General features: G+C 43.6%; 3 protein-coding genes across 6 annotated transcripts; 2 read left to right on the forward strand and 1 right to left on the reverse strand.

The window, feature by feature from the left end:
- The first annotated feature begins 1,190 nt into the window (after positions 1–1,190).
- Positions 1,191–3,630, forward strand: LOC125536296 (small ribosomal subunit protein uS2y). The gene is made up of 5 exons (XM_048699487.2): positions 1,191–1,470; positions 2,021–2,283; positions 2,367–2,564; positions 2,672–2,870; positions 3,198–3,630. The coding sequence occupies exons 1-5, from the start codon at positions 1,329–1,331 to the stop codon at positions 3,308–3,310; spliced, it is 915 nt and encodes a 304-aa protein (XP_048555444.2). The 5' UTR covers positions 1,191–1,328; the 3' UTR covers positions 3,311–3,630.
- Positions 3,631–13,608: 9,978 nt separating this feature from the next.
- On the forward strand, positions 13,609–16,963 carry LOC125536299 (DNA-directed RNA polymerases II, IV and V subunit 6A). Its single transcript, XM_048699492.2, has 6 exons — positions 13,609–13,808; positions 14,624–14,657; positions 14,754–14,923; positions 14,999–15,050; positions 16,465–16,532; positions 16,619–16,963. The coding sequence occupies exons 1-6, from the start codon at positions 13,774–13,776 to the stop codon at positions 16,686–16,688; spliced, it is 429 nt and encodes a 142-aa protein (XP_048555449.1). The 5' UTR covers positions 13,609–13,773; the 3' UTR covers positions 16,689–16,963.
- Positions 16,964–17,138: 175 nt separating this feature from the next.
- Positions 17,139–22,303, reverse strand: LOC125536297 (peroxisomal (S)-2-hydroxy-acid oxidase GLO4). 4 transcript variants are annotated; one of them, XM_048699489.2, is made up of 11 exons: positions 22,138–22,303; positions 19,907–20,054; positions 19,693–19,817; positions 19,553–19,599; positions 19,387–19,464; positions 19,178–19,302; positions 18,646–18,706; positions 18,427–18,489; positions 18,015–18,084; positions 17,803–17,903; positions 17,139–17,675 (listed from the first exon to the last, which is right to left on the reverse strand). In XM_048699489.2, exons 2-11 carry the CDS (start codon positions 20,050–20,052, stop codon positions 17,391–17,393), a joined length of 1,101 nt encoding a protein of 366 aa, XP_048555446.2. In that variant the 5' UTR covers positions 20,053–20,054; positions 22,138–22,303; the 3' UTR covers positions 17,139–17,390. The 4 variants fall into 4 exon arrangements, with proteins under 4 accessions (XP_048555446.2, XP_048555445.2, XP_048555447.2 ...); XM_048699488.2 differs by having other exon boundaries at positions 19,907–20,057; positions 22,138–22,294; XM_048699490.2 differs by having other exon boundaries at positions 19,907–20,098; positions 22,138–22,276.
- Positions 22,304–26,709: the final 4,406 nt, after the last annotated feature.

Consider the following 26,709-nt stretch of genomic DNA (forward strand, 5'->3'; position numbering starts at 1 on the left):
TTTCCGGCCAATATCAATGTTCTACATAAAAGTGAGTCTCACAAGAAGCAAATGGCTTTGACGATAATCATGTTTCCTACAATTATCCATAGAATTGCATACTTATGGTTATACTGAATAGGTTTTTGTTCAGTTTTTTAAATAAAATACATGTGTTCAGCGTCCAAACACTCTAAAGCTACATGTTTGTATAGTCATGTTATAAAATGTTGGTCGTTTCATTAAAGAAAATGGGGGGGGGGGTTCCCTCTATTAACAAAAACAACTAGTCCCCATTTCACATAAATGAATTTAAGAGGATTTTCATAGGAATGAGATTACATGAAAATTTTCACTATGACGCCCTCTGGGTTGTAGGACTACCTTTGAAAATTGTACAAGAATCCTTCCTTTCCTTCGCATTTTGGAAGATTATAAACATTTGCTCAAACTTTACGTTTTCACATCTTGAAGTGCACATCTTAACAATCCATATGACTACGTAATGTTTCTTTTTTCATCAGTGTTTGTATACAGTTATGCTATCTTATGGAATAGTACCACGATTTCAACTACGATGACGAGGCATTCATTTTCTGCCAATATCAACGCTCTGCATAAATGTGACTCGCAAGAAACAATGGGTTGACGATAATAATGTTTCCTACAATCACCCCTGGAATTGCAGATTTTATGGTAAAATTGAATAGGTGTTCACTAAGTCTTTGTTTTAAAAAAATCATGTGTTTAGTGTCCAAATGCTCTAAAAGCTACATGTTCATATAGTCATGGAAAATTTTCCTATGACATCCTCTGGGTCGTAGTGCCACTTTTGAAAAATCATACAAAAATCTTCTCTTTATTTTACATTCTGGAAGAATCTAAACATCGCTCGAACTTACAAGACATGACATTTGTTTCTCCTCTTCTCTCTAAAAAATACAATCTATAAAATTCCCGTGGATCCTGTGGAGCATCCAAACAACCACGTCCATACCATTCGTGCATTTCAGATCATTTTAGGAATGTAACATGGCATCAAATTCCTACAATCCGTTCCATTTCTACTTTTTGTTTCTTGTCTTGTGTTTCAATCTTCAAATAGTCCTGGGCCTCCAGAAACCTCAGAAACGCAAACAGGTCCTTTTCCCCACAGAAAGGCCCGGACGGCACAGGGAGCGAAAGGAAAACTGCCCGAGCTAGGGTTTTTATCCCACACACGGGCCAGCCCGTATAAGTAGTCCCGTCCCCAACCCGTCGCGACCTCTCCCGCCGCCACCACCCGTGCCTCCTCTTCCTCCTCGCTCTCTCGCGCACGGGGCTCGCGTCCGAAACCCTAACCTCCCACCATGGCGGCTGAAGGCGGTGGCGTCCGGGCGCTGTCCCAGCGCGAGCAGGACATCCAGATGATGCTCGCCGCCGACGTCCACCTCGGCACCAAGAACTGCGACTTCCAGATGGAGCGCTACGTCTACAAGCGCCGCACTGACGGTACATAGCGAATCCCTTTGCGCTGTTTGCGAGCGCCGTCTTAGAAATCGTAGATCCGTCCGTGCCGTTGGTTTATCTCGGCGCACGAGAAAGCTGCTGTTAAATCCAAAGTATACTTGGATCTAGGCATGTGCATATGGTCAATAGGTTGTGGTGTAGTGCTTACTTGTTAATTATGGGCGCGTGCGATGGAATGACTTGTTGAATCATATGAGCATGCTGTGCGAAAATATTTCTTAAGTAGCCTCTCATCGATGGTGCTGCTTCGTTCAGTTTGTAGTCGCATAATGTCTGTTGAATCTTATGTAACTTGATGATTCAGTGGCTACTAGAATCTGCTGTGTCGATATGATCCTGCCACTGTCAGTTGTGATCACAATGGAGAGTCTGGAATCACTGTATTTTCAGATGGTGTCATTTAACATGTAATTCATAATTCATGAGGTTAACTTGGTGCCAACTGCTTTAGTGTAGAGTAAACAGTTTCTTTCAGCAATTTACCTTAATGAACTGCAAGTGAGCAATGCTGCCCTTTTGCGCTTCTTTTCAGGCATTTACATCATCAACCTTGGCAAGACCTGGGAGAAGCTTCAGATGGCCGCAAGGGTCATTGTTGCGATTGAAAACCCTCAGGACATCATTGTGCAATCTGCTAGGCCCTATGGACAGAGGGCTGTCCTCAAGTTTGCCCAGTACACTGGTGCTAACGCCATTGCTGGCAGGCACACTCCTGGTACATTCACCAACCAGATGCAGACTTCATTCAGTGAGCCACGCCTTCTTATCCTGACCGACCCCAGGACTGATCACCAGGTACACTTCTATTCTCTTTACTGGATTGTGTTCTGTTAGTCAAATGGGGCCATTTATGAATCATTCTGTTCAACTGTATACAGCCTATCAAGGAGTCTGCACTTGGAAACATCCCCACCATTGCCTTCTGCGACACTGACTCTCCTATGCGTTACGTTGATATTGGCATTCCTGCTAACAACAAGGGGAAGCAGAGCATTGGTTGCCTATTTTGGCTGCTCGCCAGGATGGTTCTGCAGATGCGTGGTACCATTCTCCCAGGACACAAGTGGGAAATCATGGTTAGCTTTCACATACGAAGCAGTCTGCTTGTCATTGTTTGGTTATTGGAACTAATACAATATTTTCTTCATCTAATTGTTCCTGAATGCTGTTTTCCCTTTTGTAGGTTGATCTGTTCTTCTACAGGGACCCAGAGGAAGCTAAGGAGCTTGAGGAAGATGAGGCTTTGGGTGCTCCTGAGTACGCTGCAGTTGCAGAGTACACTGCCCCAGCGGGAGATACCTGGGGTGCTGAATGGCCAGGAGCTGCAGCTCCAGCTGCTGCCGTCGAAGCCCCGGCTGGGGCTGAGTGGACTGGTGCTCCAGGTTTGAATGGAGACTTTTATTTTGTAATTGCATAATTAAATTGGAACTTTAGGAACAACCTCTAGTCTCAGTTTCAGCCCACATTTTAGATCAACCTGCTGTCCTAGTTTATTTTAGTATAAATTTTAGCTTTATATGGTCTTTGCTTGATCTGGGAATAGTAAGTTTTCAAGTTCACATTTAATTCATACCCCCTTTTTAACCCTACCCTTTTAAGATGCCATTTGCTATTCTCTACTTTCTTTTCCTGTCTCTGCCTATCAGTTTGACTATTGTTTGAAGCCTGAAATGTTCAAAATGTACTCAAATTACATTTCTGAATTTCAGCTCCTGCGGCCGATGGATGGGATGCAGTTGCAGCACCTGCCCCTACTGGCTGGGAACAGGGCAGCGCTCCCGCACCCGCAGCAGCACCAGCTGCTACTCAGAACTGGGAGTGAAGGACTTGACCCAAGGTTTATGCTACTCGGCACTGTGGAGTGAAGGAGTTCCGCCGTGGTTTACGGGTGAAGGCTGTGTTATTTGCCCCGTCAGTACTCTGTTGGTAGACGCTGGTTAAGTAGATTTAATTTTTACAGTACTGAGTTATGTTAGATGGAAATCGATTTTTGTCTTCTTGGCTCTGCAGGGGCTGGGAGTTATCACCCCAGCCTTCTGCTGCCTCTCATCGAATAGCTTTATTTGAAGTTCCATTTTGCCAGCAAGTGTATGGTCAGATTCTCTTGAAATGTTATAAAAGCCCGGATCATGTGATACTCTAGATATGTCTACTTTATTTATGAGGCTATTGCTCATAACTTGCAAGCGGTCTTATAATCGTTGCATTTCAAAGGCAGCACGAAATTGGTCGGTGCGTCTCTGTGCCTGGCTTTGGTTCTTTGCATTGGACACGAACAAACTCTAATTTTCAGTGAATGTTTGCTGTGGGACATACAATTGTGAACGTGCTGGCAACACGAATGCTTCCAACCCATAAATCTCTGACAGAAACGCTGGTTTTGCCATGCACCCCAGCCAACATGGGCTGAATAGCATCACCCTGTTTTTTAAAGTAGAATTTTAACAACAATGTTTATAGAGATACAAAACAGAGCTGGAGGAATCCCTCGTCATCTAGCAAGTGCCAAACTATACGCTTGAAAATGACAAGTTTCGCAATGCAAAGATCCTTGGCGAGAACTACCGCCTCTCACTTTCTGCAAGCTTAAATGTTTCTGGATCGTTGGTGCCCTCAAAACACAACTGCCGATGCGTCAAAAAACTATACGTTGACAACACTTCTGTTCGTAGCTTTGGCAACAACACCGACCACGCCCAACTTGACTTGCCCACCAAAGGAGGAATCCACTACCGGGCTTCTTGCAGGTCTCATGTATGATCACAGAGGTACTTGTGAATAAAAAGGTGCATCAATAGCGAGCTCTGGAACTCTTGTTCATGAATCGAGCGTCCAAACTCTAATCAAACATATTTATCCTACAATAAAGGATTGGTTGTCCGTTGAGGTTTGGCCTTGCCTTCTAGTACAACTCAGAGGAAAATGTAGGCCCCAGGATAATTTGAGCTCAGTTCTGGCCTTCTAAAGTCCTGAGACATATTGGAAGCTGAACAAAGTTATACGAAAATTTCGAATGAGTTTTACAAACTCATACACACTCATCTGCTTCGTCCATCTTGCAACGTTTGACGCAGGCGAAACGTGCCGCCACCGCCCTCCCAATTCTACACGCCAGTTTATAACGGCAGCAACAGATAAGAAGCTGAGCGCGCCACACCGTCATGTCGCTCCACTCTTCGCTTGCTGCTCCTACCGGTTTGGACCACCCTATCATTTTCCCATACATCACGTACTCCCTCAGTTTTAAAATATAAGCCTTTTAGAGATTTTTATAGGGACTACATACAGACGCACATAGACATATTTCAGAGTGTAGATTCGCTCATTTTGCTCTGTATGTAGTCCGTATTGAAATCTCTAAAAAGTGTTATAGTATTTAGGAACCGAGGAAGTAGATTTTTACCATGCAAAAAAAGGGAGTACATTTTTATAATAAATAAATAATTTTATATGAATGTTTTTGTTGTTAGATCATCCTGTTTTTTTTGAGAATTATCCTCCTGGTCATTTTTTTAGGGGTAATCTCCTGCCTCCTGGCCAATTGAGCTGCCTTTATTTTGAGCAATAGGTAATTGCCCGTGCGTTGCAACGGGGCATAAATATTCTAATGGTTCAGTACAATCATGGCAAATATATACCTTTACAATCCTCATGCACATCTTGCCAAATCATGTCTTGTTCATAAACATTTAGCTAGAAAGCAAATATAAGATGTAATGCATCCTTCGGTCTCATTTTTATATGGACAGAATATGAACGGGCAATGAAACCCCAAGATTGAGTTCTACTCCCTCTACAACAAGATATGTTTTGACACTACAATAATGTCTAAAAATATCTTATATTATGTTACATAGGGAATAGTTGCTTGTGTTTTTCGAACACCAACACATACGTAATCATATTGTCGTCTACCTCGCTTGGGAGATGAAGTGTATTGTATGTCTAATTTGCAAGTGAAACAACTGTTACCTGCACAGGAGACGTCATATTAAATTTCTTATTTACAAAAATAATGAAAGATGCATGCAATGATCACTCTAAATACATAGTAGTACAACATGATGTTATGTGGTCCAGCTTCCACCCTTGTCACCTTGCTCTTCGATGACGATCGAGCCTCTGGAGACGAAATCCCATCAGCAGTGCCCATGGCATATGATCACAATTTACAGGTTATACATTAACATATACCAACATACTGGAATGTATGGAAATCTGGACATTAGTGCATGCCTTGAATCATTGACTGTCTTGAGCTTGTACTCCTTAACTGTTTCACCACCTGAATCTGTACTTCCCCTTTATAATTTCTCATGTACAACATCAGCATGATCTGAGAAGATAAGCACTGTCCACTACCGCAGGATTGTTATTATCTGAATTCTAATTGGAGTCACATGCTCTCGCTGTCCTGTCTTGCTCTTGCAGCAGTAGCTGCTGCTGCCGCCTTTTTATTGGTGATCTCTCTGCTTTGTTACCATGCATAAGCACAATTAGAAAGCTGATGTGATGGTTGCTAATGCACGTACGCGAATGCAAGGAACTCACCTCAGTGGGTGCTACGGACATGGCGGGCGGCCGTGCCGCAGCATCTTGAGAATCATGGTCTTGAGGTGCGGTACACCGGTGAGCCCGTTCGGTCGCCCGCGTCTACAGATGAAACGTGCCCACAACGATAGGCCATAGGGATAAGAAAGAGATATATGAATCACGTTTTCAGAAAATCCAAATGGATAGTGCATGTGCAGGGCCGTTGATGGGGGAGTGCGAGCAGCCTAGAGATTTCTTTCCTTCATTTCCGCAGATCTCGACAATTTCTTCCTGCATGCCACGTGCGGTCTCCGCGATTATCTTCCGTACATGCATCTGATTGCTTCCTTCTGATTTGTTTACCGATTGGTGGAAAAAAGAAAGGAAATTGATGACCTCCATTGAGTTTATTGCATTACCAAAGAGGATATTCATTTTTTTGTGCAATCAAGGAGGATATTCATTACCGTACCATACATGTACTGATCACGTTTGTATTACAAAACAAAAGATTGGTTACCATACATGAATTATTTGGTTGCCAAAAATATAGCAGGTCCATCCAGCCAGATGTGAATAAAACCGGCAAATAGGGAACCAACAGAAAGAAAACCGGTGGAGGGAGGAAAGAAAATCGGTGGTGGGGTGGAGCCGTGGGGGTCGTACGAAAGGATGGACGAAGGGTGGGCGACGTAAGAGGGGAGAGGGAACCTTACGTTTCTTTTAGACTAGTTAAATGCCCGTGCATTGCTACGGGCAACAATGCAAAGTGTGTGCATTCGTTATTCTACTTTATTCGCTATGTGCAATAATTCAAAGTCAATGTAAAATATGTGTACATCTGTTATGTTATTTTGTACATATGTTTAGTTTATATTTACCTCGTAGCTATATATGCAAACATATCTCATTTGTCCCCTCCCTCTTAGCCATTATGTGCACCCATCCTGTAAAAATGCCCCACGTACATGCTGAGCATGGTTTCTATAGCACTACTATTAACTGATGGTCACGTCTTTGTCTCCCTACCTACCATCCCTCATCAACAAATGGAAACTCCGATGACATTTAGCAAATGAAAACGCTTGACACGCAAGGGAACGACAACCAACTACATTTATATGGAAAACCATCCTTCATCAATAAATAATAATAATAGGGCATCTTCAACAGTGACTCTCAAACCGTCCACATCTTTCAGGACCGAGCGGTCCGGACGCATTTTACCATCAATGCAGTACCCCATCCACCCATGGACCGGTCCGGACATTCGACTTCCCGCGAACCGAAACCCAACCGGGGGGGGGGGGGGGCTTTGCGGGCGTCCGGACCGCTTTCGCCTATAGGGGTACATTAATTATCCTTCAAAAAATAACACAATGCACGATTGCAGCATGGCTTCCAAAAAAATGGATGTGGCATTTTCTTTAGGGCTGGAATCGACAATGCATATAGGGAGTAAAAAATATATGCACCTACAAATTGGAATTTCTCTTAAAAACCAATATACCTAATATTAAGGAACGGAAGGAGAATATAATTAAGTGCAAACAAATGCAACCATTCTCGTCGCATTCAGTGCAAACTACTTTGGTAATCATTCATCAACCGGGTACAACAATGCAGACTTCAAACATATACTCAGCGATTTTGAAAGAAGAAGAAAAAAAACATATACCCAGGAAAGTGCACACACCTTAATTAATATAAAGGGTGTTTTCACATAAACTTGTTCGACCCTCGTAATTTATTTTTGTTATCCTTCCTGATGCAATGCAGCAATGTGCCATGATGATTTCCAAACCTGACTACTAATCATGCATAAGCTTTGTGCTGCTCTAGCATTATATGCACTAAGCAGAGATGCAATTAGCTGTTCATAACAAGAATTATCTTATTCGTTAATATAAAAAACTAAGAAATGACTGCTGCTAGGACTCAAGTCAGTGGAAAATCTGCACAAACAAGACATCAATCTCTTTGGTTCTATTGCTCTTAACAAGTGTACAACAAATGCTTTATACAAAAAAAATCTACATCGTAAAGAGATCTCTCAGAGAAGGGAATGTACGAGTAGCAAAGCATTCTGATTCACATCCAGCACAATCAAGGAATTAACAAAGAGCAAAAACATATGTCCAGGAGTCGCAGACAATGGTGATTTGGTCATACACATGATTAAAAATTAATCTTCCTCTGAACCGGGTGAGGGACTGTAGTACGAACAATGGGGACTGAGATTGATCGACGATGTGGAGAGACAACGTGATAGCCAGGAGTCACAGACAGTGAAGGACTTGATGACGATGGCCGCTCTCCATGCGTACACCGCTATGAGTTCCACTGCCGCGTCCTGCAGCTCGCAATCATGCCTCCCCGCGCCCTCTCCTCGTCATTGCATAATTACACCGTCCTAGCTTGTTCCTTGAACGTCCAAACAGAAATTGCAACCAATCCAGAGCTGCAAGATGTGCGGGATTCACCGGGGCGTGGCGAGCGCGATATACACGAGCCAAGAAACTCGATCGTGCGTCTGATGGTGGTAGAATTATCTTGGGTTCTCACGTAGGTATGCACACATGGAAGGCAGGAAGGGCCACGTGATTGATGGAATCAATCTCAGTCATTCCGTATGGAATGTGTGATTAATGCGAGATCATGGGAGGAGCGAAAACTTTGGTAGAAGAGAAACAGAAATGGAAGGAGGTGAGAAACGGAAGGACAGATTTATGTCTCCTTCCATTGCTACGGACGATTTTTATAGACATGATTTGCAGCAAAAATTAGGGCAGTTTCCATAAACTATTTATTAGGTGCCAAAAATAGGTGGGCGTGAGGTTACGAAGGGTGGGGAGGTGCGGACGAAAACAACGGGACGCGTCTAGCGAGCAGCCATGCGCTCGCTAGCGGTCCCGAGTGGCCTCCTATATATGGTAAGTTTCTGTCCCCATCTAATCCCAAAAAGGAAAAGAAGGGAAAGGACAACCCCCACTGTACAAAAAGCATCAGGTCCCAGCGCCCACTTCAGTCCTGAACTCACATGATTTTCCCCTCTTCCCTTTCTCTTCCTTTGACCTGGTCTCACCAATCACATGACGCGCACCAACCCATCTCCTACTGCTTCGCTCACCATCTTTCCCACGAAAAAACAGTCAGGAACACGCCATGGGAGCCTTCCCTATCTATAGAGTTGTCATGGAAGATCTGTCAAGGTGAAGACCAAGAAGATCTGATCTATGCAGTTTTTGCAGGGGAAAAGAGAAGGAAAACTTGAAAAAGCAAGGTGACATGTTTCTCTTCTTCACCTTGAATTCAACTTCTCCAATCCTGCTTCATGCTGACTACAACTGATCCAAAAATAGTTCATCCAAACTTGTGCAAAAAACACACATAAAACCCCAGGAACACACAAACATTGAATTGCATATTGTGAAACTTTTGTTTTGGCTGCGGACCAACAATTTCAGGTAACCCAGCCAACTTTTATTTCATATTGTGCAACTCACACAGAGACACTGGAAACAAATGAACATCCTGCTGGGTCATATGTTGGTTTGTTGCACATAGTCTACTAGATAGATCTATAATGCAGTAATGTTTTAGTTCAAAAGGCAAACAATGGCTAAAAGAACTAAAAAAAGACAGAGTAGCAGATTGCTTCTTGGTGATCACTTCTTCTGTGCAAAATTTTCTTGTTAGAAGCTCATCCATCCAGCTCCTGGCTGGCAGACAAAAACAAAACAAAAAGATGTGCTAGTGCTTGTAAGATTGTTGAGGAATGATAAAACAAAAACTTCATGAGAAGACATGGGACCCCATGTTGTATGTCATCTTGGCCAAAATTGAAAGAATCCCCTTTGTGAAACTATGAAAAATGTATGTGGCGGCAAGCCTGACAACATATTGGAATTAGATAGGTTTGTGGTGTGCAGCTTACGGCTCGCTTATGTCAACTTAAAAAAGAATGTGCAACTGGCATAAGTAGTTTGGATTTTTTTTACTTGAATAAAAGTACTTGTGTGCAACTGGAATAGAAAATGTGTGAAAAGCTTGAAAACAGAAAAAATACAATAAAACAGCAAAAAACAGTGCCCATCTTGTGTGTTATTTGTTCAACTTGTGGATGCAACTGATTAGACCCATGTGTGCATACGAGAGAATTTACTTGGATGTTTAGTTTGATAAAAAATTGCAACTGATTAGACTCATACTGATTTGTTTATTTGTTTCCTCTTCCACTACATTTGAGAGAAAAAGTCATAAGTATTTGTGCAACTACCATGGGTTGTTGTGCCACACTGGTATGCCTAGTTGTGCAACTGCCATAACAAACATGTGCGAGTAAAAAGATGGGAGATGTATTCAAAAACACAAAGAAGGGAAGCAAAAAGGGTCTACTCACTTGTAGCTTGCCAAACACACCACACGCCTTCAAGTCCATCTGAATGACTATGACGATTAAATTGCTATCCCATACCATTGGTTGGATGGGGGAAATTACTTACATGCATGTCTAATTCAAATAATTAGTACATGAAACCTTTTAGGTCTGTCTAACTGGAATAGTGAATTTTAAAATATGACAACTAGTATCAAATTCATGTGCAACTATGCCTTATATGGATGCCAACTACTATAAGGTTCATGTGCAACTATGAACTGTAGGGGTTCCAACTTGAATCAGTTTCGTGTATGAAAGAAACTTACATGATATTTGGAGCCAACTGCTATGAGGTTCCTGTGCAACTACAACAGCTAGAGATGCCAACAAAAAATATGACTATGGAAAAACAAGATAATTAAACTGCCAACTAAGTATGGCCATATTGTGCAACTTCCTCATGCTCATATCCAACTAGGAATACTAAAATGGCCAACTAGTACTACAAAAATGACCAAACTGAATAAATTGCAGGAACTGAAATTGGATGTTATGCGTCTCTCTTACCGATGTCCTGCTATTTCAAGCACTAGTTATGCAAACCTACTACTGATACATAATCATGTACAGAAAAATGGGTAAAGAAATCAAAATATTAGCAATGGTTTGTGTGAATTACCCACAAACAGCCTCTGTATGAACCTTCTATATAATTTAACTACAATCACTAGAGGAATTTAGATACAGCCACGAAAAAACGAGAACAAAATCATGTAGCATACAACAAAATGCAAAAACTCATCATCGGCAGCAGGCGTATCATATAATCGGCAAAATGCCATTGATTATTCAATTAACAACGAGAGAAAACCAACTGATCATCTGTGTGGTACGCAACTAAAAAAAGTGTGTGCAATTTGACAGCAATACAAGCCAACTGAGCATGTGCAAAAAATACACCTCATACGAAACATGCTTTGTGCAGTGTAGTTGACTTCCTAGAGGTTCATGTGCAACTACAGAACCTGACTCGCCAACTATGTACTGCTCTGAGTGAAACTTCACCAGACATGTCTGAAAAAACAACTAAAATTGGACACCTAAAGAAAAACGACTAGCCACGCATTCAATCCCCTGACGACTAGCACTTCGCCGGAGTCCCGTGCAAACAGAGAAACGAAGCATTGCCCACCCCCTGTGACCCACTCCTGCCGCAACCCCGAGCAACTGTTGTCGCCGGCGCCGTGCACGGTTCCTCACAGTCGTCGCCACGCGAAGCATCAACTCTGCATCCTCCCACCACCCCCTCTGCATCCTACCTCAGTGCGCACAACAACTCTGCATCCTCATGCCGCGCCAACTGAGCATATGTTTGGGCAACTAGTCCTGCCAACTAAACATCAATGTGTGTGCAACTAGACTACATTGCTGGCCAACTAAACATATGTGTGTGCAACCAGTCCTGCCAACTAAACATCAATGTGTGTGTAACTAGACTACATTGCATGCCAACTGAGGATGTGTGTGTGCAATTAGTCCTGCCAACTTAAACATCAATGTGTGTGTAACTAGACTACATTGCATGCCAACTGAGGATGTGTGTGTGCAATTAGTCCTGCCAACTTAAACATCAATGTGTGTGTGTATGCAACTAGACTACATTGCAGGCCAACTGAGCATACATGTGTGCAACTATTCCTGCCAACTAAACATCAATGTGTGTGCAAGTAGACTACATTACAGGCCAACTGAGCATATGTGTGTGTGCAAGAACACCCCAGAATGCATGAACATGCTTTTATGCAAATGTAGTCAATTTCCCTGCTGTTCTTGTGCAACTATATAATCTAACTAGCCAACTATATAATGCTCTCCGTGCAGCTACCTAGATCTGTCGAGTAAATACATAGGGGAGAGGGTGTCGGAAACCGCAGATGCGGACGCGAAACGCCAGATTTGGGTCCTAGGTCGTCCTCCATGTAGGAGCTCGGAGGCATGACGCCAAAAGCCCATGTTATCTAAAGAAGCTGAAAATGAGACAACCGCAAGTACATCGAAAGAGCCTGAACCCTTGAGGAGTCGTTGGTAATCCAGAACACTGAACCTAGACCATATGGTAAACCTGCACTTATACTTATAACAAACAGGAGACATCTGTAGTCCTCTCGCGGTAATTGCTATGAGCATATCTACTCACCTACGGTCATCCCAAAACCAAACTTCTAGTTCTTTTTTGAAGTCAATCTATGTCACAAACTACAAGTTCAGAAGATGGTAATCCAAAAATATCAGGACATTCATTGCTGGGAGGAAACATTCTTATCAGAACAATCATATACTACAACTCATATTTAATCGGAGCTGCTCATACCTCTGCTCCCCCAAGTACGCAGCAACGGCACCTAGACAACACTGTAATCGGCCGTCGGCGTAGGGGACCAAGGGAAACAGGCCCTCCCGGGTGCGGCGTGCGTCGCTAGGAGGAGGCAGCAGGAGGGGGACGGCCGGGCCCGTGCTAGGCGCGGCGCGCGTCGCCGGGAGCAGGCAACTGGAGGAGGCGGCCGGGGGTGTACTTGGCGCAGCGCGTGGCGCAGGAAGGCGGCTGGAGGAGCGCGACGGCCGAGCGCATAGCCGGGAGGAGGAGCGCGGTGGCCCTTCCCCATCGGGGCGGCGTCGGCTGGGCGACCCCTGCTCCAGCTCATAGAAAGAGGAGGGAGGAGGCGGTGGCGCTGCTGGTCTAGCTCCCCGCTTGATCTGCTCTCCAGGCTTGTCCGGTCCGCCGCCCACCTCGACCTCCCGGGCTCCTGCTTCACGGGATTTGGTGGACGAGGAAAAGAGGATAAGGGAAGGCTTTTTTTCTCCGAGAGAAAGTAGCGAGGCGAGGATAGTGCGTGGGCTCCGACAAGATAACACCTGCCCTGCGGGCCGAAGGATTCGACGCATCGAGCGGTCTCGGTGCGGCCGCTCGGCTCGATCAAATAGTGGCCGGCTGCTTTTTAGATTTCAGGAAAACAACGACGTAAGAGGGGAAACGGAATCTTATGATTCTTTTAGGTAGTAGAGAAGAGATAGTAGAGAAGTAGAGAAGATTCCAAAATTGAGCTGGCTACGATCCGGTCGGGGTCTCACAGGCACGAGAGGGCGCAAAACCGGGCCGGGCCATCATCCTGCCTTACCTCCCAGCCTGGGCCTGCCGTGGGCGCAAACCCGAGCCAGAGCCCGATTAAGTGGAAGCCGCGTGCCCGCATCGGTACTCCCTAATAACTTCTTCCCCTTTCCACCTTGTCGGCGAACACCCACCACAATCCCCACGCCCGAGGCTTCCTCCCGCGGCGAAACCCTAGCGACCGGAGCGCTCGGCGGCGGCAGCCATGGCGGACGACGATTACAATGAAGTTGACATGGGGTTCGCCTCTCTCTCTATCACACACACACACACACTCTCTCTCTCTCTCTCCCTCTCCCTCTCCCTCTCGCGATCACCGTAATCTAGGCTAGGGTTTGGACAGAGTAGCGTCTTCGTTAGGACGAACCTGTTGCCATCGTTTCTCGATAGCATTCGGGTTGCAGAAGCTTGGCCCTTGATGATTGATTTGGCGCTCCGCACGAAAGTAGTGGTGAGAATCAGTCCCTAGGTATGGTTCGTTGGGTTTCGGAAGCGCCTGGTGCTGATTTTGAGTTCGCACTGGTTCTCACGCATAATAGGCTCGTGTGATTGTCAATTGACAGTGCAATATTTTGTCTTCAAGTTGACTAGGACATGATTGTAGGCTTTGTTCCCCATCTGATTTGGAAATTGTGCCCCTGAATTGCGGGTATACAACTTTTCAAGGCGGTAAATGTTTGAGTTAAAGATTAGTTGTTGATGCTCCCATCGAAGTTAGCAGCAGCTGTAAGGTCTTGCTTCTAATTGGGATAAAAATTTCAGCTCAGCCTTCCATTTGTGATTTGGTGGTGAAGAATTAATGCATTAGTTGGTCAGGTACTCAAGCCTATCTTTTCAGGGTGCCACTGTGATTATGTGACACTATCTGCCTAATTGTTTAAACAAAAAGATATGGATGCTTAACTTTAGTAGAATTACCATTTATATACAATTCGTACTTCACTTCCTTTGGGGTCAATATAGATCCTTATATTTCTCTTCTCATGCCACTGTACCTATCAGAGTTTATTTCATTGAATGAATTTTTGAGTTACAATTCCTCATTTCTTATGCAGGTATGAGGATGAGCCTCCAGAAGCTGATATTGAGGTGCAGATCTGTCACTATTTCATATACTGCTGGTATTCTTTAGAGGAAGAGCTTGTAGCTTCATATAAGTATTACTGGTGCATTACTGTTAAATAGGAAGGGGTTGAAGAAGATCCTGAGAACAATGAGGATGCCCCTGATGATGTGGTAGGGGGTGAGGGTGAAGAAAAGGAACAGGAAAAGACTGCCCGTCCACGCAATACAACAAAATATATGACCAAGTATGAGCGGGCACGCATCCTTGGCACACGTGCTTTGCAGATAAGGTATACTTATATCTGGGTACACATTCCTGTTAATGTGTTCATTTAATGAAGTAATTGACCCATTGATTTTTGTAGCATGAATGCCCCAGTTATGGTTGAGCTTGAGGGCGAAACTGATCCTCTTGAGGTAAAGTCGTATATTTTTTTGCTTACATATACTTTTAATGTCGGCTTCCAGTTAGACGATAGCCTTGGCTGTTTGCTTTCATTCTTTAGTTCCACTTGTCTTGTTGTACTTCTCTTTCTAGAAAAATTCTGATAGTATATTTAGATGGAAATTTACTTTTAAAGTAGAGATTGATTGCCTTGATACTGTGGAATTAGTCGTGTGCCAGGTATAAGAACGACCATGCTTATTTATGAATCTACTTTATATGGAGCTATATAAACTTATGAATAGGCTTTGCAATGAGAAGATTGACATTCTGATGTGGTGATCTAGGAATCTACTTCCTCTGTCCGGAAATAAGTGTTGCTCAAACGAATGTATCTATATGTATTTCAGTGCTAGATACATCCGTTTGAGCAACACTTATTTCTGGACGGAGGAGTACTTTATATTGAACTACTCCGTGCTAACTAATGAATATCCAACATTGTTGGAAATATTTATATTTATGAATTTGTTAACGTAGATATGTTTGATTGTTAAATACTCCGTCCCATAATATAAGAACATTTTTGACACTAAATGTTCTTATATTATGGGACGGAGGGAGTAATTGATAGTGTATAGTCTCTTAGGATCACGGGTCAGCAATGCAACCAGTTACTGATGTGTTTTCATTGTTCTACTGAATTATTGGGATTCTTGCTTTGTAATATTGCATCTAATTAGGCACTTGTTAGTTTGAAGTTCCAATATGCCAGTACAAGGAAATGTTCTTATGTGCAATTATGAAAATGTTCTTGCTGTATTAGTCTACCTTGTGAGTATGTGTTTTCCTTATAAAGCATAGCGCTAGACATAACAGAAGTTAATAAGCGTTTCTGTTTGTCTACTGAATTTGGTTTAGTCATTGTACCTATGTACATGTAGCTACTAGCTAGTTAGGATTCTTATTTACTCCAGTTGTATGAACAGGTATTGTAAGCAGTAAACCACTAAATTACACCATTTTATACCAAAAGGATGTCCTTGTTAATCACCTATGGTTCTACCCCTTTCTCTGAAACCACATTCTACAATATGTGTTCTGTTTTGTCAGAACAAAAAGAATCTGAATAGTTTTAGGTAAGAGCAGAAAAACCATGAAACGGTCGATATTTTGAGAAGTAATAATGCTCTTGCAAAGGGTAATTGAAATGAAATTCGTCCTCGTCTGTCAATAGTCCATTACAAACACTACCCAGATGGTTTTTGCTCCCATTTACTGTGGAACATAGTATACCATCGCACTCATTTCTACTCCCTCCGTCCCATAATATAAGAGCGTTTTCGACACTAGTGTAGTGTCAAAAACGCTCTTGTATTATGGGATTGAGGGAGTAGTTACTAAATTGCCTGCTCCGCTGATCTTTGTGTCTTTGTGCATCTTCAGATTGCCATGAAAGAACTGAGAGCACGCAAGATCCCCTTCACGATTAGGCGGTACTTACCTGATGGAAGGTGAGATTTAAAGGAAAATCCAATGATCACCTTTCTTGCTGGCTATTATGTACTATAGCCTCATTTTTTACTTTATTTTGAAATAGCTACGAGGACTGGGGAGTCGACGAGCTCATTGTGGAGGACTCGTGGAAGCGTCAGGTTGGCGGGGACTAAAGCTGGTAGACTGTTTGAATGGAAGGCTCTGTGCTGTAACAAAACCTTGCCCTAGTAGCTATATGCAATGCTTAGCACTGAACTGCTGTGACAATGTTATGTTACCGTAACATGTGTGGGCTATGTCTGCCCATTGTGTTGTGCTACTACTGTAAACCAATTGCGTGGTTGCGTTAGTTTGCTTGGACCATTGCTTGCATGCAGCTACAAGTTGCTAATGAATACCCTACTCTAACCTCCTTTTGTGAGCGTGGTGCAGGACATTCTGCCGATTATTTCGTGTTCGCATTTTGTAGTAGATGACTTGAATAGATCAATTGTTTTGTAGTCGTAGTCCATATTGAAATATTTTAGGAACGGAGATGTCTTGAATAGATCAACCAGAGTGCTAGGGTTGGGAACAGAGAAATACAAGCGCGTCCATTCAAACCTTAATACGAACTCTCAAAAGAAAAAAACCTCATACGATTCTTTGGATAAAATCCAACTTATATATGCTGGGTGTTTGGATAAAATCCTTCTCTCAGCAAAACAATGCAAGTTTGTTCTCAGGGCTGCACAAAGCATCAAAATCCAATTTCCCATTTTACAGATCCTTAGCTAGTTTACTACCAGCATCTCGAATGATCGATGCCGGCGTTGGCACATGCAGCGTGTCCTTCACAGTATGCAGTGTGCTGCGAATGCCGCGCGCGTCGCTCATCAGAGCAGCGACCTGAACCGGTCGCCCTCGGTCTGCACGCGGTCCCGGGTGATCTCGGCGACGCTCCGGCAGCCGCAGAGCGCCATGGCCAGCTCCAGCTCCCTGTTGAGCATCTCGATCACGTGCTTCGCCCCCGCCTGGCCCCTCGCCGCCAGCCCGTACAGCACCGGCCTCCCCACCATGACTGCCCGTGCCCCCAGCGCCAGCGCCTTGAGCACGTCGGTCCCCCGCCGGACTCCGCCGTCCACCAGCACCGGGACCGCCCCCGCCACCGCCTTCACTACCTACACACACACACACACGAAGCACCGCCTTTAGAATGTGTGTTATGATGCTGCACACACACACACACACACACACACACACACCCTTTGAACAAAATGGAAGACGACGGGCATTGGTGCGGTGAACCTCTTCGAGGGCGGATATGGTGGCCGGCGCGTAGTCGAGCTGCCGAGCGCCGTGGTTGGACACGATGATGCCGGCTGCCCCGGCCTCCACTGCTTTCCTGGCTGTTTGTTCCCCATGGTGTTCAACATTTCATGTATAAAAGATGAAAGATATGATCAACAAATTTATCCTCTGAAATGACTGAAGATACCGAACAGCGTTTACCGACTTACCGTCCTCGGCGGTCACGATGCCCTTCAGTAGAATGGGCAGGCTGGTTATGGATTTCAGCCACTCCACGTCCTACACACAGGGTTACCGGAGAGAGAATGTCAGAATTCACGTTCCAACTTCCATTATGCTCCTGAAGGATTGGCTCCTTGTTTCGGACATCAGTGCAGCAGCAGCAGCCAAGTACTGGAGCAATTCAAGGTTACTGTCTCCCTATATGTAAGGCACGTTCTCTACTGATAGGCAACCCTGTTCTTGCCAGAGGGCTTTGAATGTATAGCGTGCCTCTAGATGGGTCATGCAGAATGGCAGAATTGTCCTTGAAATTACTGTTGAACATACTTATGGAGTACTGGCGCACATGCTGTAGGATCTAAAGCTTTAATTTGCATATGGGTGCTGATTTTGCTGTACCTTCCATGATAAAGACGGGTCCAGCGTGTCGCGCACGTACTTCTCAAGCTTCGACCCGTCCGTCTGCAGATGAGAAATATGAGCCTTTCAGAAAGAAAAATGAATCCATGTAGTGTCCGAATGTCATAAACTATTTTGTTCATCTGTCCAGCACGGACAAATTATCCTCGAATAAACATGCTCAAGGTAAGATATTCCATCAAGCAGGCATTGACTCACCGTATCGAGATCATCTATTGGCATCAAACCTTCGAGGTTTGCATTCGCAGGAGCAACCATTCTGCATGAACAATAAGATCAGCAAACCAAACATAAGAATTCTGTGCCATGGTGTCTGTTTATGACATTCAAAGGCCATATAAATATCTTTTAGGTACGATTTCAGGCATGAGACATTTGTAGGCTTATCAAATTTTAACCTCAGTGAATCGAGTTATATCATATTATTAAGTTGGTATTCTCTAACAAAGAATATTATTAAGATGGTACTAACATCACCAGATTTCCTATAAGAGGGAAATTCCCATATGGTTATTTTGGTGGGTTCAAACTATAACATTGCAGATTGATCAGGTATTTGAGCTATTAAAAGTATATGCAAACTTTAAAGTCCTAACGAATAAACTCTATCTTTAAATAGAAGCATATTATCTTGTCATGTGGTTTGCCGCAAAAAATAGGGTAGTATATGTAGAAGGAAAATAACAAATTGTTGTACAAAATATTTAAAACTTTGAAGATAAAATTGTACTTATTTCTGATATCTGCTTCACGTCGACCGAGCATAGGAGTGTCAACTGTCAAAACAATTGCCTTGAACCCATGACTCTCAGCCCGTTGTACCAATGTTGCTGAAATATCTCTGTTCTTAAACACCTAAAATGTTTGTACATAAAACAAAATCTGAGATCACATTATCACGAAAGGAATTATATTGAGCTTGAAGTCTAGATGTCATACATATAACTGGTAAAAACGAATGGCATTACAACTGGAGGCAACTTCTTCGATTTTGCAACTGGCTGAGAAGGATAGCACCTGTACTTGACAAAAATGAACATATATAGCAACTGACAGATGAAATAAAACACGATTGAAAGATCATGAATTGTCAGTTGACACCAACCATTAAGGTATTACATGCTGCTGCAGCTCTTGCTGTAGCCACCTCCCCTGAAATTAGCATTGAAACAAGAGATGTAGAGATATTACAAAGTTTAGATGTCATATTTTTGACATTCTAAAATAAGTTTTGAACTATGAGACCTTCTGGATTTGCCAATTTGTGTGATCCTGTTGGTGCAACAATTATGGGCGAGGGCATGTCATATCCCAATAAGTTTATTGACATGTCTATGTTGCTGACATCTACAAGAACCCGAGGTCGCAACCTGCAGAATACACATCGAGAAAATCTTCAAGTCCAAACTCTTCAGGTCAATGAAGATTTTACCTGGAAGAGGCAGTATAGGAACAGTACAAAATTCTTCCATATGCTGCAATGTTGTCCCTCAATGTGTGTTCATCCTCCGCTCCTCCATTGATATAATCATAGTGCATCTTTGGCAGTGCTTTCTTGGCGAGTTCTTGATACTCACGAATATTGACTGGTAGATTATTCTCCATTTCTTCTATATAGAATGTTTAGAGGTCATTCAGCTGATGCAAATATCTGAATTTTAACCATACATCGGTTCAGATCTTTCTTTACATATGACCAACTGTCCAACTAGATGCCTATTTTTCAGTACTTTAGTGCCAAATCATTACATCTTTTACACATATACAGAGCTCTAAATTGAAGTCTCTATATACGTCCGAAAGAACTATAAAATACAGTACTGGCCACCTTTCAGAGCTGCCCTTTTCTTTTTTAGTAGACAACCTATTGCTTGTGTTCCTTGATCTTTGAGCCAATTTGTTTTTTCTCGAACACGCGTTTTATATTAGAAAAGAACGCCAAGATTGGTGCAAAGTTTACATGCGTAAACCGGGAGAACCAGAAAGAACCAAAAAAACCAACATAAGCCTAAAAGGTATGAAAGAAGAAAGCCAAAGCCCTACTGCTACCACTGTCTATTGTAGGACTGGAGGCCGAGCGTGCAGAGGCAAGCTCCTCAAGGCCACGGCCCCTGCCATCTTCCATTGGTCAACCTCGGGCAGAATTATTTTTAGCATTTTTTTTCTTGTTTCGATTCCTATTGATTCGTCAAATCCAAAAAGGTCTGATTGCTGATTGAAGTTGAATTTATAAGAAAATTATTTTCTTCTAAGATTATGCTATGAAGCATAGAAGAAAATCAGCCTATTGCATTTGAAAAAAATAGCCAGGCCTTTTATGATGATGCAGCTGTACTAATAAAACATGTTTGTAAACTGAAATATCTGAATCATGCTGCAAATACCATTTATGGAGTAAAGTGCCGTTAGACAAACATTTGCAGTGCCAAACTTGATTTATTCAATTTGGTACAAAAGCTTACTGACAATCTAATCATGTAGCTTCTCTAAAGAAGATAATCCGATCACAACGGACTCAGCCAAGATGGTTAAAATTCTTATTCTGCAGATTTTATAGAAAGGTACATATACAGAAGTAATGCAACAAGAGTACAGTTCCGAAGAAACTCGAGGCACAAAATTTGATTTAATATCCATTCAGGTGTAAAAACTTGCCAATAATTGAGCACTATAACTTATCAACAATTTCTATAATATAACTTCATTGTTTTTAAGTTAGGAGTTACATAGAGAAGTTTTTACTGCGAGAATGCGTATCATAACTCATTTTTGTTCAGTCTCCTCGAAACAGGCTTCAGCCCAGCTTTATATATAAAGCCTAAACGGCCGAACCGATACAAAGTGGTGCGGATTTTTGTTGGGCCTCAGGGTAGATGCAAATTGAAGGGGCAAAACAGTGAGTTTCTACTGTTGGTCACTGACAACTGCAGGGAATCGAAGAGTACAATGCAGATCAAAATGGCTCCAGATCAAACTATTCAAGTACAAAGTCCTTTGAAAGTGTAACTGCATACCTGATGCGAGCCAGCCTATCGATAAAAAGTACTCGAGTACTCCTCTACTACGTTCCAAAAATGGATAGATTGTGCTACGGCTTAGCACCAGTTCATACAAACATTCAACACTTAAAACCACTAAGCACATTCAGAAGTTCACTACCCAGGCGCAAAAACACGCATCTACATTCAAATAAAGGCTGGGCCAATCCAGATGATGCACGTCTTCGGGACTACAAAGCGTTTGTTCATGATCGGAGGAGCAAATCTCAAACAGTCCGCTCTGATCAACCGCAATAACCAGTGAGAAACCTTGTGAGGCCCAAGGTCGAACACTTGACCTGCTGCTTACTGGAACATCATAGGAAGGAGGTGTCCTACTGAGCTTAAAGATAAGGCCCCGGGACTGGGTCTGGCGAGACGGGGGACAAATTAAGAAGAAAACAGCGGGAGGACATACAATCGCCACTGGATCTCCGACGCAACTTCAATCATTTCACTGCACCACACAGTCGGGGATCATTCAAGATCCACAGTAACACGGCGGTCTCATCTGCCAGGCCCCCCACGGGGTCTCGCAGAGCAGCCGGTCAGCCGGAGATCGACAGCAAATCGAGAGCGGGACGGCCGTAGGAGACAGCGAATTGAAGGAGGGGATCGTGCGTGGAGGTGGAGCAGCAGGCAGGCACCATACCTGTAGTAGCGATTGAGGACTCGGGAGGATGGGCAGGTACCGGAGATGTCGGGGAGGATGAAATCAAGAAGGGGAGACTGATTGCTATGCTAGCTGCTGGCTGGGAAGGGAAGGATAGTGGATGATCGAGTGAGTGTGATGATGTCAGAAGACAGGTAAGGACAAGAAGAGGGTGATGTTGGAGTGCGGATTTTTGGAGGCCGAGCTCCAGTGAGCTCGGTATTTTAAAAAAAATCAAAAAGCGTATTTAAAAGTTCTAAAAAAATCTGAAAAAATACCATGAAAACCTATATGTATTCCGCAAGAACGTGTCAAATTTCGTCGAAAAATGTTGTGATTCGTAGGCTGTACAAAAATAACAAATTTCTGGCCCAATAACAAAAATAAAAGGCCCATTAAAAATATGCATTTGTCTTTTTCCTGTACGCCACATGTAAACGTATAATACTGTGAAAATTTGCATATACATAGTATACATGTGTATGTGTGTTCAAAAAATAAATTTGGAATTTTTCGCGCTTAAAAAAATAAAAATTGAAAACGAGCTCACTGGAGCTCGGCCTCCGTTGGCATTTTCCGGTGATGTTGGCCCTACACTGGTGAGAACGAAAATTGCAGTCCCGCTCGTGCAATTTCATCTCATCAGTGTCAACTTCAAGTAACTCTGCATTTTTTTAAAAGAAGTATGCTTGTATTCAAACCACAAAATAATACAAAGTCTTTGATCCATACAAGCATACCGTATCACATGCACAAATAACCAGAATAATAAAGAGCATCCTAAAACAACAAGTAAAACAGTAAAACACGAGAGGGCCGCTTGCCCGCCCTGCCTTCCCCCAGCGGCGTCGCCATGCTCAGCGCGTGTTGGCTGCGCCTCGTCCGCCGCCGGAGTCCAGGATGCCGACTGGGCTGTTTGGCTGTTGCTACAATTGTGGCAAAGACGATGGTCACATCTCGGCGGAGTGCAGGAACCCCAGTTTCTGTGTTCGGTGCCGGGGGGAAGGTCACATCTCGCGGGGCTGCACCCGCCCCCGCAGCCTGTCTCCGATGGAGCAGCCGCCGCGCCCCCCGTCGGCCCTCCGTCCTAGGGCTTCTCCTGCTGCTGTGGCGTCGGCCGTTTCGCCCCCAGCCTCGCCGCGGCGCTCTGCTTCAGCTCTGCCGCCGCCCCCTCCAGGCCCTCCGCCACCAGGTGCCATCAGGCTTTGGATGGACGTTGTGCGGGCGTCGTCCGCGTCGGCGGCACGTGTGACGCCGGTGATCTCGGGTCAGGGTGTAGGATCGAAAGTATGTCTAGAGGGGGGGGGTGATTAGACTACTTGACCAAATAAAACTTATCCTTTTCCCAATTTTAGTTCTTGGCAGATTTTAGCAACTTTGGACAAGTCAAGCAATCTTAACACAATTCAAACAAGCATGCAAAGAGTATATGAGCAGTGGAAAGTAAAGCATGCAACTTGCAAGAATGTAAAGGGAAGGGTTTGGAGGATTCAAACGCAATAGGAGACACAGATGTTTTGTCGTGGTTCCGATAGGTGGTGATATCGTACATCCACGTTGATGGAGACTTCAACCCACGAAGGGTAACGGCTGCGCGAGTCCACGGAGGGCTCCACCCACGAATGGTCCACGAAGAAGCAACCTTGTCTATTCCACCATGGCCGTCGCCCACGAAGGACTTGCCTCACTAGGATAGATCTTCACGAAGTAGGCGATCTCCTTGCCCTTACAAACTCCTTTGTTCAACTCCACAATCTTGTCGAAGGCTCCCAAGTGACACCTAGCCAATCTAGGAGACACCAATCTCCAAGAAGTAACAAATGGTGTGTTGATGATGAACTCCTTGCTCTTGTGCTTCAAATGATAGTGTCCCCAACACTCAACTCACTCTCACAGGATATGGATTTGGTGGAAAGAAGATTTGAGTGGAAAGCAACTTGGGAAGGCTAGAGATCAAGATTCATATGGTAAGAATGGCATATCTTGGCCTCAACACAAGCGTAGGTGGTTCTCTCTCAGAAAAGGTAAGTTGGAAGTGTAGGTTCGTTCTGATGGCTCTCTCTATGAATGAAGAGGAGGTGGAGGGGTATATATAGCCTCCACACAAAATCTAACCGTTACACACAACTTGCCAATCTCGGTGGGACCGAATTGATAAACTTGGTTGGACCGGTTCAGCAAATCTAGTGACCGTTAGGATTTTCGGTGGGACCGACATGCAACTCGGTAGGACCAATATGGTTAGGGTTAGGGCATAACGTAATCTCAGTGAGACCGATTACACAAACTCGGTGAGACCGATTTTGGTAATAAGCTAACCAGAGAGTTGGTCAGGTAAACTCGGTGGGACCGATTCGCTCATTTTGGTGAGAGCGAAATGTTACGAAAGGGAAACAGAGAGTTTACATTGCAATCACCGTGGGACCGATCGCTCATCTCGGTGGGACCGAAACGTTATGAAGGGAAACAGAGAGATTACAATCCCATCTCAGTGAGACCGAGATCCCTATCGGTGAGACCGATTTGCCTAGGATTTGTGGCAGTGGCTATGACATCTAAACTCGGTGGCGCCGGATAGAAAGAATCAGTGGGGCTGAGTTTGACTTTTGGTTTAGGTCATATGTGGATGTGAGAAAGTAGTTGAGGGCTTTGGAGCATATTACTGAGCACTTTGAGCAAGAGCCTCATTAAGCAACACCTCATCCCTCCTTAATAGTATTGCCTTTTCCTATAGACTCAATATGATCTTGGATTACTAAAATAGAAAATGTAGAGTCTTGAGCTTTGAGCTTGAGCCAATCCTTTTGTCCTTAGCATTTTGAGGGGTCCACTTTTCTCATTCATGCCATGTCAATTATTGAGCTTTCCTGAAATATTAATCTTGAAATAGCATTAGCTCAATGAGCTATATGTTGTTAGGAATTACCAAAACCACCTAGGAATAGTTGCACTTTCAATCTCCCCCTTTTTGGTAATTGATGACAACATATAGATCAAAGCTTCGATAAATGATAATAAGAGTGAAAAACATTGTCGCTTTGAGAAGTATGTGAAAAGCAAGAGCTCCCCGTAAATTTGTGCATAGTTTAAGATTTGCTTTGGACTGCAAATGCATAATGAGTTAGGATCATGGGTTACTCTTCCATGTCACATACATCTTGGTGGAGCGCTCAAAATGATAATAATTAAATACATGCACTCATCACCAAGCAAAGTGAATGATCATATGGGGATATAAAAGGATAATGTCATCCAACAAGCACTAAGGTAGCATATGATCAAACACATGATCATCCAAGTATCACACAAAAGCATAAAGTATCTTAAACAAGCAAATAACAAAGTTCAACCACCAAAAAAAACAAGAGAGAAAAAAGAGCAACACTCTCTCTCTCGAAGCCTATGATCTATACATTTTCTCCCCCTTTGGCAACAAGTTACCAAAAAGTTCATGAAAAATGCATAGTGCTAGATCGACTCTCAGGCTTGGTCTTCAGGTGGTGGTGTAGATAAAACTCCAAGAACGAAGGCATCAGTTGATGTAGATGGAGCTGGTGGAGTGGGTGCTGGAGTTGGTGGCACTGAAGCTGTAGCTGGTGCAGATGAAGTTGCTCTGGTGTCTGTAACTGGCACTGTAGCAGATCTCTGTCCTCTAGGCACTCTAGCAAAAGCATCAGTGGTAGACTTGCCCTTCTTCTCCTACACTTCATTCTGAAGTTGCTCAACAATTGACTGTATCTCAGTGACCTTCACACCTAAATTATAGAACTTCTCCTCCATGATCCTCTCTAAGCTCTCCTGGTTTTGAGTCAGGGTGGCCAATCCCTTCTCAATCCTCAGAGTGCAGGCAATCAAGTAGCCAAGATGATCTTGCTTGCTCTTCAGAAGATACTGAGATGCCTCATCAATGGTTGGCATCTTTGCAGCCTTTTCAGTCCTTGCCTTCTCCCTCTTTGCTTGTGCTTGCATAGAAGATGGTTCATTCTCATCCATTACCACAATGTTGTCCTCAAAGTCTGGGTAGATGGGCATATGATCCTTGTCCAAGAGATATGTGCCAGTGGCCCATCTTGGAGTTGATTGTCTCCTGGATCTGTGGGGCATACCCACAACTTCTCTTCTGATCTGCAGCTGTTCTCTTTATAGTTTCCACAATTAGGCTCATGACTTTGAACTTTTGAGGCACATCAAATATGTGAAGCAGGTTAATTGCATGGCCTCTGATCATCTTGTGATCACCTAACTTTGGCAATAGAGTGTGCCTGAGGATCCAGTTGATTGTTGGCAAACCTGACAGAAGGTAATGTACTGATCCAAATTTGTGCGTCTCAAGAGCAGCATCTGGGATCTCTCTATACATATGTGCCATGGTGTTGTGATCCTTCTTCTTCTTGGCATAGACATCCAAGTCATCTTCATTCTCCTTAGGAGCATTGATCAATTTTGCCCATTCTTCAACCGTTGACTGGTACCTAGTACCTTCAGACATCCAGACAATTCTTCCATCTGGGTAGAAATGAGCTGTGGAGTAGAACTGCATAATAAGCTCATCATTCCACTTTGTGAGCTTCT

This window comes from Triticum urartu, chromosome 2A, assembly GCF_056163025.1.
Source record: "Triticum urartu cultivar PI428250 chromosome 2A, HENAU_Tu73, whole genome shotgun sequence".
Lineage (NCBI taxonomy): Eukaryota > Viridiplantae > Streptophyta > Magnoliopsida > Poales > Poaceae > Triticum > Triticum urartu.